General features: G+C 36.1%; 1 protein-coding gene across 2 annotated transcripts; it reads right to left on the bottom strand.

Annotated features, from left to right (window-relative positions):
* Positions 1-1,269: 1,269 nt before the first annotated feature.
* On the bottom strand, positions 1,270-13,314 carry LOC124153087 (meiosis-specific with OB domain-containing protein-like). Of its 2 annotated transcripts, none has more exons than XM_046526228.2 (14): positions 13,236-13,314; positions 12,773-12,949; positions 12,111-12,168; positions 11,860-11,991; positions 10,223-10,298; positions 9,393-9,585; positions 8,876-8,976; positions 7,694-7,743; positions 5,940-6,035; positions 5,225-5,326; positions 3,641-3,797; positions 2,745-2,946; positions 1,920-2,006; positions 1,270-1,798 (listed from the first exon to the last, which is right to left on the bottom strand). In XM_046526228.2, the coding sequence occupies exons 2-14, from the start codon at positions 12,932-12,934 to the stop codon at positions 1,691-1,693; spliced, it is 1,524 nt and encodes a 507-aa protein (XP_046382184.2). In that variant the 5' UTR covers positions 12,935-12,949; positions 13,236-13,314; the 3' UTR covers positions 1,270-1,690. The 2 variants fall into 2 exon arrangements, with proteins under 2 accessions (XP_046382184.2, XP_048248649.1); XM_048392692.1 differs by having other exon boundaries at positions 9,456-9,585.
* Positions 13,315-13,390: the final 76 nt, after the last annotated feature.

The raw sequence follows: 13,390 nt of genomic DNA, 5'->3' as shown, positions 1-13,390 counted from the left end.
CTGATAGGTCAATAGGAGGGACACAGAAGGGACGTAACTTGTAATAGCCACTGGTGGCGCTACGATCGAGCCACAAAATTCCAGCCTAGTTCAGTTCCGGTTGTAGGTAGAATTGGCAATGAACAGATGCTTCAAATGCCGTATGCTAAAAAGTTGTGATTGTACATTTTGTTTTAGTGATTGTACAAATATCTGTATATAGATATGTGTATGTGTGTGTTTTCAACTGTAAATAGCACTGACATAATGCAAACATTGTTTCAATGAAAGCCTGAATAAACATCCTGAGATTGAGACATTTATTTTGTCGCTTGTACAATTATGATTGTTTGCAATTTGACAAACAGTCAAATATTGAAGTACTTGCTTGTTCTACAAAACTTTTAATATTAAAGAAATAATGGAACCCTATTGCAAATTAAATAGGCATTGTGTAGGATACAGCACAGGTTGTTCCAATGCTCTCTTAATGGAGAAATTGTGATCCCAAGATCAAATACCAATGGTAAGAAAAACTTTGCAAAAGTACTTATAAACCAAAACATGTTGATCAACACACATATGTTCTGTCTTTTTGTCTTGCACAAGATCCCCTCGATTTCTTCATACAATAACCTTATGGGGATTGTCTGGTCCCAAGCACCACTCTGCACCACTCTCTAACATTGATTCCAGCTGTATGATGTGGTCTGATTGTCTGGACTAGACAATCCAGTGATTGATATAACCATCAAACTATGTAATTGGGATACAATGACATACATCAACCTAGTCAGCAATCCTGACCACCCGATCCGATCAGTTGCCTCTCTTCCGGGGTAGAATAGGTCTTCAGCAACCCCTGCTTGCCGTAATAGGTGACTATGCTTGTCGTAAAAGGCGACTAACGGGATCGGGTGGTCAGGCTCGCTGACTTGGTTGATGCGTGTCATCAATCCCAATTGCGTGGATTGATGCTCATGATATTAATCACTGGATTGTCTGGTCCAGACTCGATTATTTACAGACCGCCGTCATATAGCTGGAATATTGCTGAGTGCGGCGTTAAACAACAAACCAACCAACCAACCAACCAGTTGCCTCTCACGACAAAAACAGGTTTCTTAAGACAAGTTCAAACCCAGATCTTACATTGGAACATTGATTCTAAGTATCATATACACAAAGAGGTGACAGTGAGTTAACAATTGATCAGATTTGTTCCGATATTATCTTGGAACTATGTGATAAATGGAGAGACTTTTGTAAAAAGACGATGGAGAAACAAAATGAAGACACAATTTTTATTATTCATTTAACAAAACAAATAATGCTGTAGGAGGAAACTACAGACTTAGATGAAAACCACAGAAAGCCACATATCACAGACAACATTGCATGTATCACAGTTAACTACTGGTATTGGTCTTTGATTCATGATGAGTTCAAGACCTAAATGTACAAAAATAGTTTTAATATCAACAGTCCTGCTTATTAAATAGCACAGGAAAGAATTATCAGTACTCATAAAAATATGAATAACTGGTTATATGACCTCCAGGCTTTTATTCCCTTGCAATGCTTTTCAGAGTAAGAAGCTGAACACGTTATTTTAATATTTATACACTAGATTTAAACAGCAAAACTACCACTATAACAACATAGGAAACTGTCTTTCATTGATTTATCTGTATTTACAGAACTGTTGTTTTCAGTACTTGAAATTTGTTGCGTTCATTATCTCTGTTGCTTGGGGCTTTGATAATGACAGGATTCGAAATGAAGTTTTTGTGCTAAAGTCAGTCGAAATCTTCTTCATCTGAAATTGAAATAACATATATCAACATTTGGCCAACTGAAGAACTACTGCATTACTACAACCACCCTGACAAATCAGACAACCGTTCATGAGTGTAGTAAATGTGAATAGCAACCCTTACCTTGAGTACCACTTTGCATCTCTCCAGCAGATACAACCACTTGCTGCTTGTTTTCCTTGGAATGTCAAAAGACTGAAACTCAGTAGCCTGTTGTGAAAAAAAAGCAAATATGTATTAGTGAATTACAACTGTTATGATATGCATGGACATACTCTCAGTTTCTGGAGAAAAAATGTTTTTAAAAATAATACACTATTATAGTAGGATATATACAGAAATGCAAATTCCAAGCTTTTACTCTGATGCAATACCTCTCTTTGTGAAGATCTGAGGACACCTTCATAGGAGGTTGTGTCGGGTGAACATTTTAATCGGCCAAACAGCATCAAGACTTCTAAACTTACGGTAAATCCATACCTGCATATGGTACTCCAAAAACAAACTAAAACAACAAATTCTGAATGTAGATTGAAAAGGCAGGGCCATTATATTGCAAATATGTTATACGCCCTCCCACTTTTGAACACAGTGGTATTTACATTAAAATGGAGTTCCATGGAAGGAATATTTGTGAACTGTGCAGGTTATCAGTTGCACAAATAAAATTTTCTGACTCAAAGTGTACGTGGCAAGGAAATGAACCTGAATCTTTTCTGACATTTGATTGATTCATGCATCGCTCATTTAAATTAGGCAGTCAAAGTTCATTCGCGGTTCACCTGAACCAAATTTCTATAGAGGTGTTGTCATATCTTCAAGCAAAGAAGTACATGTATTGTATCAGAGGAACCTGATCTTAATGAGATTGAAGTCCCTAAATGTGAAGTTACCATTTGGAACTCTGGATTGTGACAAGATAGGTTACAGCAAAGTGACTTAGCTCACCTTACAGCCCAGGACCTCTTCTGCAGGTGCCCCTTGCAGATTACAGTAGTCAAGGGTGCCAGTGTGGTCTGACACAGACAGCCAGATGTTGAACTCCACAGTGGGGCCAGACAGGTCAGTGGCCATTGGGTCACTTCCTGGACATTGGTCATTGGTGCAAATGAATCCAGTATCAGCCTTGAGTTCTCTCTTACAGTTGGAGCTGAAGAAAAGATCATGCATGTTTCTAACTATTTATGATGTACTGAAGTGACTATAATCCATTCTATTCTTTTGGGGGGCGGTCGGGTAGCCTAGTGGTTAAAGCGTTCGCTCATCACGCCGAAGACCCGGGTTCGATTCCCTACATGGGTACAATGTGTGAAGCCCATTTCTGGTGTCCCCCGCCGTGATATTGCTGGAATATTGCTAAAAGCAGCGTAAAACTATACTCACTCACTATTCCATGGGGAATAAGTCATGTCAGAGACCTTCTATTTTATGGTCTCTGGTCATATATATCGTAAGTATGTACGTCTATGTCACAAATATCTTAGTTGCTATACCCTTCTTCTAAGATTCAACAATCTGACAGCATGTTTTTTTTACCATATATGCACCAAAATATCTGATAATTTCTAAGTTTGATTGATCAAACCTCAATGATATTATCATCCAAAATAAAATAATTTAATGATATTTAAAAGATCACTATAAAAAGGATCATAGCTCTGCATCTCACTTTAATGTTGTGCAACATTTCCATTCTGACAATCAAATTATTTTAAATAAAACTCATTATAGAAGTAATTAAAGGGTCTGAAATCAAAATAGTTATGACAACAGATATGTTAAAAATATGTATGTTGGATTATAACTTGATCAAAATTGAAGATGAGCTGAATGGTGTAACGTACCATACATTCTTGAATACAGTGTTGCTGTCGGCATCTATGTTGAATGTGGTGACATAGACATACATGACACAATAGTGTACACTCTGCTCCTGGTCCGACACTGCTGCCTTCCACTGCTTCACCTTCTCCACACTGTAAACATCCCTGATGCTTGACACTTGGGGAGGATGGAGGAGGAAAAAAAAAAAAAAAGAGACATTAAAACTCAGATGTCAAAGATGGAACCGTGGTTATGCTCCAGAAACAAACCCTACTCTCAACTGCCATGGAAACACAAAACAGAAAAATAATCTTCAATAACAGGAGGCACCAGTTCAGTGCATGCCTTACATGTATACAAAGTTTCATGAAGAAATATTGAACGGTTAATGAATTCTGCTGTGGAAACGAAACATGACAGATGGACTGAACCTGTTTCTGTAACCCTAGTCTGTCTCCCAGACCCTAGAGAATAAATTGAAACATGAGTCAAACTCCAGTCTAGAATGATTTGGCAAGTCCTGATATGAAGGATTGTCCTGGACTCCATTGGGATTTTTTATTTTTTTATTTTTTTATTTTTTAGATACATATTATTAGTTATGGTGTCTTGAGTTGCCGTATACGGTGTCATATTAGGTTAGCAGAAAAATATTGGACTCACGCCTCGCCCAATACTTTTCTGTTAACCTAATATGACACCGTATGCAGCAACTCAAGACATCATAACGAATTCATAATGCCGAAAAGTTTACAGTATTTGGTATCTTTATTGCACAAGTCATGTCAAAATGAAAACTTGATGTTACAACTGGTATTAACGACAGGACCAGTACATATGTTTCCGATACAAAGCTTCAATGTAAACATAAATGTTTACAATGGAATATGTAATGCACTAAATGTGAACATTTAAACAAGTATCATTGCTAAAATGGAAAATGCCCGCATGTTATCAGAGATCTTCAGGCCACTGTAACTTGACAGCAGTTCGCTTCCCCTAATGATGGGCTGCTATTGTTTCTATTGCTATTTGACATCATTGGCGTCACGTTTCTTGTTTGTGACGTCATCCTGTATTATGTTCCATGACATTGCTATTTGTGACCTCCGTTGTAAGTTTTTTTTCTCTACAATTTTATTAATAAAGTTACAATTAATGTCTTTGGGTTTCACAATAAATGATATTAAAACTCAAAACAGAGTTGAATAACGAAATACTGTACCAGAATTATCATGTGAAATCTGTGAGGTGGGTGTTGGAAAATCCAAAATTGCAGTTACTGACGGTATACGGTCTCATATTAGGTCAGTAACAACCATCTTGGATTTTTACTGATGGTATACAGGCTCATATGGAGTTAGTAGTTCAGCTCTCTGACTGGTCAATCTCACTTTGGGGCATAATAATTTTAACAATGATAACTCCGGGACTAAATGTCAGTCTACTGTAACCCCTACAAAACTATGTTTGGGCAGTGGATAAGAAAGTCCACAAACAAGAAGCAAAGTTGAGAATGATCTGAGACTAATCTTGGCAATGGATGAAGAAAAGATGGCAAGATGAAGGTCTCTGCTGAAATGTGTACAAATACTGTTACTTACACTCTGGGTCCTGTTCACTCCTGTCTGTGTCTGCCAAGAAGCTGGAACCCATGTCTGCCTGGGATTTCACAAACTGGTACAAGATATGGCCTTCCGGAGTGTCTGTAAAACCACAACCATGTTACCATATAAATCTAGTTATCTACATTTCACTACATAGTAATTCCTAACTCGTAGTATTTTAGGCATTTTTCAGACAGATTTTACACAACCCTACAGGTAAGGTGAGGTGAAATTGGGTTTAATGTTAAGTCCTAGATTACTGCACTTATATAGCGAGGTACATGCATGTGTGAGTGTGTGTGGCTGCTTGTACTAGTCCAGACTAATGCTGATTTTATAGTGCTTGCCCACTGAGATACCATTACCCTGTTTAACATGAATACCCACTCAGACAGAGTATATTGACTAAGAGCCGACCAGTCCTTGTTTTAGCCCCTTAATGCTGAGCTCCAGGCAGGGTAACAACAAGTACCATTTTGTAACGTCTTTTGGTATGATGCGGCTGGGTATCGAACCCTGACATTCTGCTCTCCGGGTGGAGGCTTTACCACTAGACATGGGGGCGGTCTACAAAACACTACAGATGGACAGGTAGAAGGAATACTTCATTCTTGACAACACTTGCTGAAGCATATATACTAATGCCTATGTTCTATAGCCATTTAATGTCATCATGATGATGAATTTTCTTGTGATTGCTAAACCTACTAACCTGGGTCAACAGTGAAGACAGTTTTACTATCAGCAGTTGCAGACATGCAGTCTTTGTAGCTATTGTGGAGGATTTTAACATCTGCAGCAAATATTACTGAAACAAATATACAGATCTTATAATACAAATGCAATTATACAAACTAAATTAAAATTTGTGCATGCTGTAACATCCTACAGAATTAAGAATTGTTTTAACGATGCCAATGTTAGAAATAATCTTCATACCTCTCTCTATGTTTAATATGAAACAATTATCAAACTTTTATTTGTAATAATCTAAAGGTTGATAGTGACAGTCATCTCATAATTTAAATTATGTTATTTATCCTAAACTGAAGTAGTCATCTACACTATACATTCAATGAAGAAACCTATGATTAACTTCATGAAGTATTTTAGGTCAGCGGTCTACATTTGCATTAATATGGTAACAAATTTCATGATTTGCAGTATTCATGAAGAGTACTTAATGTAGGATCAACCACATTAGTTAGTAGAGCTGAAGGGTTTGTTATACTACAGATATGTACTCCAGGTACGTTTCAGTATACAGAAATGTACCCGAGCCAAAATCAGTCTTCAGCAGGAGAAGAGGGGATTATGTGCATAGACCTGTTTAGTATTTTTTTATATTCATGCTAGTTCAAAAGAAACGTTAATATATTTTTGTGGTATCCCCAAAATAAGTAGGATTAAACTGATATATTAAGATTACATCAAACTGAATTATGTTTACTGTTTGTTTCGTTGTTAAAAAATGTTTAAAGCCACAGCAAGGCTACTCATTCTGAACATACTAGGCACAATATAGCGGGACAGAGGGGACCTTCCCCTCACTGATCAGTTAACAGTAACGATATGGCTTATTATGGGGAGAGGCTTGGCACGGATGGTTGGAGAACTGCAGGGTGAGTTGATGGTTAAAAAACAGATAAGGGAGATCATTTTACAACTGCAAACCCTTATTCCCCAAAGTATGTAATACACTTCACTTCAACTTGTTTGAAAGGACATTGAGATTTTCAAAGTTCTAAAACAGCGTTCCCATTTACCAGTAATTACATTTTTGCACTGAACATGATGTTGAAAGAATTAAAAACAAATAATTTTCATATGTTTTTTTATATGTTGAAAGTTGGGACTGGCAAAAATTAGGGGGGACTGGTAATTCTAAGAGTAGCCAGTCCACAATTTAAGGACTGGCAGTTTCAAAAGCCAGCGGAAACACTTTATAAGCATGACAAAGTGAAAGATTTGGTAATTAACCAACAAGTAAAAAAGGAATTATCCGTCCTGAGTATATGAATGGTGTTAATCCCAAGCCTTCGGCAATTGACTTACAGCATTATTTACGGGGGACAGATACTGGTAGTCCTTAATTGGTATTTTGTACAGTACTTATTGTAACTTTAAGAAAGAAAATAATGAAAAAAAAAAGGAAATGTCAACCTATTTTTTTATGACATAATATTATAAACTTGAGACGTTATGATTATGTCACATCATAGCATCTCAACACTGGAATGACATCATACTGCAGCAGCTGCCCAGTCAGCAGCAGTAGAAACTAATGATAACTTTCAAAATGGCAAATTTCTACTAGTCCTTATGGGCAGATAGTGAAGGACTACAGGACTAGTGCCAATTTCTAATGCTGACTCAGCATTGAGCATTGCTTAGAAGCACATGTGCAGTATCAGAAAGTATTACACTTGTTCTTTCTACCCCTATGGTGAATATATTTTAACATACTTGTTTGACGAGGGACCCAGTTCAAGGCAAACTCCACATAGTTGTCCCATCTGTAAGAAGATTTCATTGTGTCACAGAAGAAGGAGCAAAATTGAGAGATAAATATCAGTAAATACAGACAACCACATTACCTCCCCACAGAGTGCACTTGACATGAACATACACTGATGGCACAAGATAGAGGAATGCAAAAGCATTTTGTTCAATAATGTTTCCTGTTGTGTTTCGTCAAAAAAAAAAAGTCACAAAGTGATAATACTATCTGGATTATTTGCAAAATTGATGGATAGGATTTTGTCAGTGTTTTTTTTGTCAGGGTATGTACAGAAGGCGATGCTGAACAAGTAATTCCCTGAATGGGAAAACAGTTGAGGCAGTCTGTGCCAAGTTTGTTAGAGACTGCTAGAATTTGTCTTTTGACAGCATTTTCAGCATTTACAATCATACATATGGACTATTATTAGCTCAGCTTCTACTAGCAATCAGACTATTGGCTAAAGTTCCAGACTGTATCAGCAACTTATTAAAATGACAAAAATAAAATATAAGAAATTATTAATAACTAGAAATCAATTGGGTTCACTGGTTGTCAAAATGTCAAAATGTACTGAGGCACAAACACATTCTCATTTTCAGATTACTGATGGTATTCAACTATCAACATAGACAAAACAATTAATTTTCTTTTCTTTTTTTCAGAAAAGTGCATTTATTCAGATACATTTGGCCATGGTTTAACAAAATATCCTCCTACATTCCCACATGGTCAAGGAATATTTGGAGCAGCACATATGTTGTATATTTTAACATACAATTCATATTCTAATTATTGACCGTGTGGCCATTCTTGGTAGAAATAAAGATAAAGACAGTAAATGTGAAAACTGAATCAAATATATGTCTCATTTCTCAGTGCTTGAAATACATGAATGTTTAGACCATTATGTCCATTAAGTTATATCACTAGTAATCAAGTTTAAATGCCAAAATGGGATTTAAAATCAAAATATGGGAAAACATACAGTTTATCAGTTACATGTACATATTTTCAGACCAATTATTTACTTAACTGTGCATGGATAAATTCACTGAATGCCATGAATCTATCCCAAATAGAATTATCAACATTGAAGTGATGGGGAGACTGCACATATAGACGACAGCTGAAGAAAATTTACTTACAATGTGAGAATGAAATTTGAGCAGGTTTCATCACAGAGAACAACATCACATTTCCTGGTTTGTTTGCCTGTTTTTGTGGTAATATCTCTTGCTGGCCAAACCTGTTTGAAACATAAGAAACGGACAATCACATTATGATTTTACTCTGTACATCAGCATAGGAAATAATGAGTGAGTATCAAGCAAATGTATTCACATATGAGTTTTAGATTGACAGAAACTGTTATTGTGAAGAAATGCAATGCAAAAACATGCTCTTTATCACAGGAGTGAAAATGAGGCATAACTGCAAAGATAATGGGAAGGAAAGATCAACAATAAATTGCTGCATCAACGGATAATACATATAAGAACACACAAGAATTGCATAAGAAAGAAAAATGTAACCAGTTTTCCCTTGTTGTTTAAGAGATTAAGCAGCTATATTGGCTTTTAACATATATTTCCTCATTCATGTCATAAATATTAGAGAGAAAATATATTTGAAAGAAAATTTTAGTTGTGCTAAATATGAAACCTGTTTGACAGCAACAAGCAGATTAACATGTTCCCCTTGTAATGCTGTGCCATTAACACTGACATCCTCCAGAGTGTAGTAGTCGTTGTTTGGTCTGGTAGGAACATGTTTGAGTCTGTTGTATGTGGATAGATCCCAGCCAGAATACAGCTCAACGCTACTGTGGTTCTCTGAAAGATTCAGTTGAAATCCACTGGAAGAAAAATCAGTACTTGTTAACCAGAGCCACTTAAATTCTTAAAATGTTCTCAAAATATTTGTATCACATTTCACAAAATCTTTGACATGAACTTTCACTTTTATTATGTTTACTGGAAAATAAAGTGCTGAAATAGCACAAAATGCCACAAGTTATCAATGATGATTGTACAAGCAAGGAAAAGACATAGGGATGAACAACTTCTTTATTACAATTAGGAGCACTGTTATCAAGCAAGTGACGAGTTGGTTGTCTCTGCATCACATCAGGAACGTAAGGTGGTTGGATGAGTGGATGTACTTGTGCTCAAGGTTGTTCAGTCGGTTGATGGTTGACATTGCCACGTCTCCATGAAACTTCTTTGACAGGCATTTCAGAAGTTGGAGTACTAAGTAAGGATAAAAATATATGGATGAACATCTTTTTCATTACAATTAGGACGTAGGTTCTAACAATTGCTTGATACCGTTGTTAGAACCTCCACCGAAACGTTGCTCCTAATTGTAATAAAGAAGTTGTTCATTGATATATTTCATCCTTACTTAGTACTCCAACTTTTAAATGCCTCTCAAAGAAAGGATTGTACAAGGTTGAATATCAAACAATCCAAAGACATGCCTATGGTTTTTACCTTGGTGTCCATGGCTTGTATCGGTCATCATTTGGGTTCACTGACTTGCTTTGAACCTGGGCATTTCTCACTTCAACTGTTCATAACATTACATCATCATTACAATGTATTGACCTCAACATGTGCGAATAAGGGAGTGAGTTTGGTTTAACCCCTCTTTTGAGCAGTATAGAAGGTATATTATGGAACGTTAGCTTCGTGTTGGAAGAAAGCCTAATGTGGTCTTGTCAGATTCTGGCATGGCTGGGATATATACAAATAAAGGGCTGGTACTATACACAAACTGTGCGATCTGATATGTATCACGATACCTTGCTCATGATCTGATACATATCATGATACTTCCATGCGCTCTTATATGTGGTCTGTCCCTAAGCCATTTCTTTTCAATGCACACTGATGATTTACAGTTGGCAGTGTCAATTATGGCACAATGGATGAAAATATTTATGTTTTCACTACTAATTTGCACTACTAATTAGTGTTTAGTGTAACAAAAGCAAACATTGAAAGTAAGAATCAATATTTTTACTTGATGTGTGACTGTGATCGATACTTGTATTGAGAAGTAAAACATTGCCGTCCACTGATGCATAGGTGTATCGTCCCATCGTAATATACAATGTGTGAATATATGATCTAAACCCTACACTTATAATGAAAATTCATCCCATTAAAAACATTTATTAATATTCTTTGCTAACACCAGGTAGATATTATCTGAACGTTTTAGTCAAGGATTACATTTACTCGTTTTCTGTGTATGAGCATGACAATACTTTACAGACGTGAACATGATGAAAGCAATATAACATAAAAGTATGGGATTACAAGGTCCCCTATGGCTGAATAGATGTAAAGATGTCAGTTAACTATTGCAGTTCATCACAAACAGATTAAGCATCATAATATGTGACCCACCAGGAGAAAAGTGACCTTATAGGTGCTAGGATACCATTATGCTGTGACATCATAAACATGATAAAGAAAGACATTTTACGTCAATTTACTTCCGTCACCATATGTCTGAGGACTGTACAAAAAATCTTATTTTTCTTTTGTTAGTTTGTAATATAATGAAAACATCATTTCAGAACATTTCAGCATACATGTCTACTTTCAACTAATCACACATTATGTCTAAAAATGCAATCATTACATAAACAGTTATAAGTTTGAAAATGTTTGATGCCATGTATTTCTGTAAGAAATATGAATAGAAGGTGATGAATTGTATTTTTGTGGTCCTAGGATACTGTAGTTTAAACACATAATAAGAAGTCAAAATGTGATGTTTCACCCATAAGGTCCCTCATCTCATGGTTCACATATATTGCTTAGCATCTCTTTGATATTCTGACATTTTGGTTTTTGTTTCTTATCAAGTGTTCCAGTACCTATTTTTTTCTAGAAGTTATGTCTTTTCAATTTGAATGTATAAATACTGGATACACTATTTAAATTTGATTTCATACATCTACAAAATAGTTGAGGAAATCATTTGCCTTTTATTGAAGAGGGCTGCAACATGCATTTGATCGTCTGAATGTTTAATGCTCCTGTGAAACATTCATTTCTTGTAATATCTTCCAACTAATCTACATTTCTATAACACAAGGAATTGTATCAAATCTCACCAATATCTCCAATGTTAAAAGACTGAGCCAGGTTAGTGATGAATCCTTCATTGCCCCAGCATGTACAATTGATCAGTGCATCAGGACTATCCCTGAGTGCAAATGAAACCAGAAATCTTTCGGAACCAGAGCCTGAAGTCAGCAAATAACATGTAAAATTAATCATTATGTCATGCATGTCATGTAACATGTTTGCCCACTCATTTATCATATGTCTACACAGACCCCCTTCCCTTTTAGAAAATACTTACCCTTTTTGCTTATGATAGATTTTGGTCCATCTTTTGTAAGTATTGATCCAATAAGGTTCTGAAAGAGAAACAATATATGTACAATGGCCCACTATAATAACTAAAAGTCAATAATTAATATACTTATTGCCTTGCAATGAATGGGTGACTATAGTCATTGCATTAAGTAGTTTACAAAACTCAAGACTGCTATTTTGCTTCAGTGTAAAAACATTATTGTTTATCTATATTTCATGAAACTTTATGTACACACCTTTAAATGGACACAGTATCTGTACCAAACATTACCATTCATTCTAAACTGCAGCATAGTTATGACACAGTGTCTTTTGTTTCTCACTATTACAATGGCACAAAACATCTAATGTTCGCTGTCAGTTTCACAGAGAAAACTGTAATTTCTGAACATTTACCCATGTTGGTACATGTTACCATCATGTACGATGCTATGTTGCCATCTTTAAAGCTGTGAGAAGTTGTCAATATATGTCATTTCAAAGAACTTATATGGGGCTAATATATACAAAACTTATTCATAAAGAACGATCTGACACCAGAATCATCAATCATGAAAGTGATCATCACGACACAGGATTCATCAGCAGAGTTCTATTATCCTTTCAGAAAATCTGGGATTGTTATCGGTTATCTGGGGTGATTACCACATAGGGAATATCTGGAGTTATCTCATTGATTTTCACTGGAACTCCTGAAGCCGTTGTTCCAAAACTGTTGCTGCCACCTGATGACCTGTTCCTCTGTTTTCTATTGTCATCGGTAGTTGAATAGGTGCTGAAGTCATCAAATCTTCCTGACCATGCCATTCCGCATATATAGATCTGATGGAAGTACAAATGGTTAGTTGTTTTCACAGTCTATATTAATTACCAGTCTATGCTTTGAAAAGCATTCCATGTCTGTTGACACTAAAACGACCATTACCTATATTACCCTAGAACTATCGGTACAGACAGGAAAGGTACGCCTAACTTGGCTATTCATAATAAAAATTCTCAATATGAACATGTAAGGTTAGAATGCAACTATCATTGGTAATATTTCTACATGTCATCACGATACTGATGAGGTGTCAGGTAGTTCTTCTATTTTGTTTGACACACTTACGTGACTGGTCAAAAGAGCGTCTGCTACAGAAGTTGTTTACATTTGACGCGCACGTGCAGTTACCGGAAATAGAAATACCGGAAGAGGGTCATTAAACTATCAGAACATACTCATGTAACCTATATAACTCGCCATTACACGTTGTACGGATCGCG

This window comes from Haliotis rufescens, unplaced genomic scaffold (assembly GCF_023055435.1).
Source record: "Haliotis rufescens isolate VD_foot unplaced genomic scaffold, xgHalRufe1.0.p SCAF_11, whole genome shotgun sequence".
Taxonomy (NCBI): Eukaryota; Metazoa; Mollusca; class Gastropoda; order Lepetellida; family Haliotidae; genus Haliotis; species Haliotis rufescens.
Note: the sequence above shows the minus strand (reverse complement) of the source record. Positions and strands in the feature narration are given on the sequence as shown.

Bases quoted from the DNA above. Each gene is read 5' to 3' on its own strand.
- LOC124153087 (XM_046526228.2), bottom strand. From the start codon at position 12,934: ATGGCATGGTCAGGAAGATTTGATGACTTCAGCACCTATTCAACTACC. The intron at 11,992-12,110 runs GTAAGTATTTTC...TGCTGACTTCAG, and splicing joins ATCTATCATAAGCAAAAAGG to GCTCTGGTTCCGAAAGATTT. The intron at 10,299-11,859 runs GTGAGATTTGAT...TGTTATGAACAG, and splicing joins TTTTAACATTGGAGATATTG to TTGAAGTGAGAAATGCCCAG.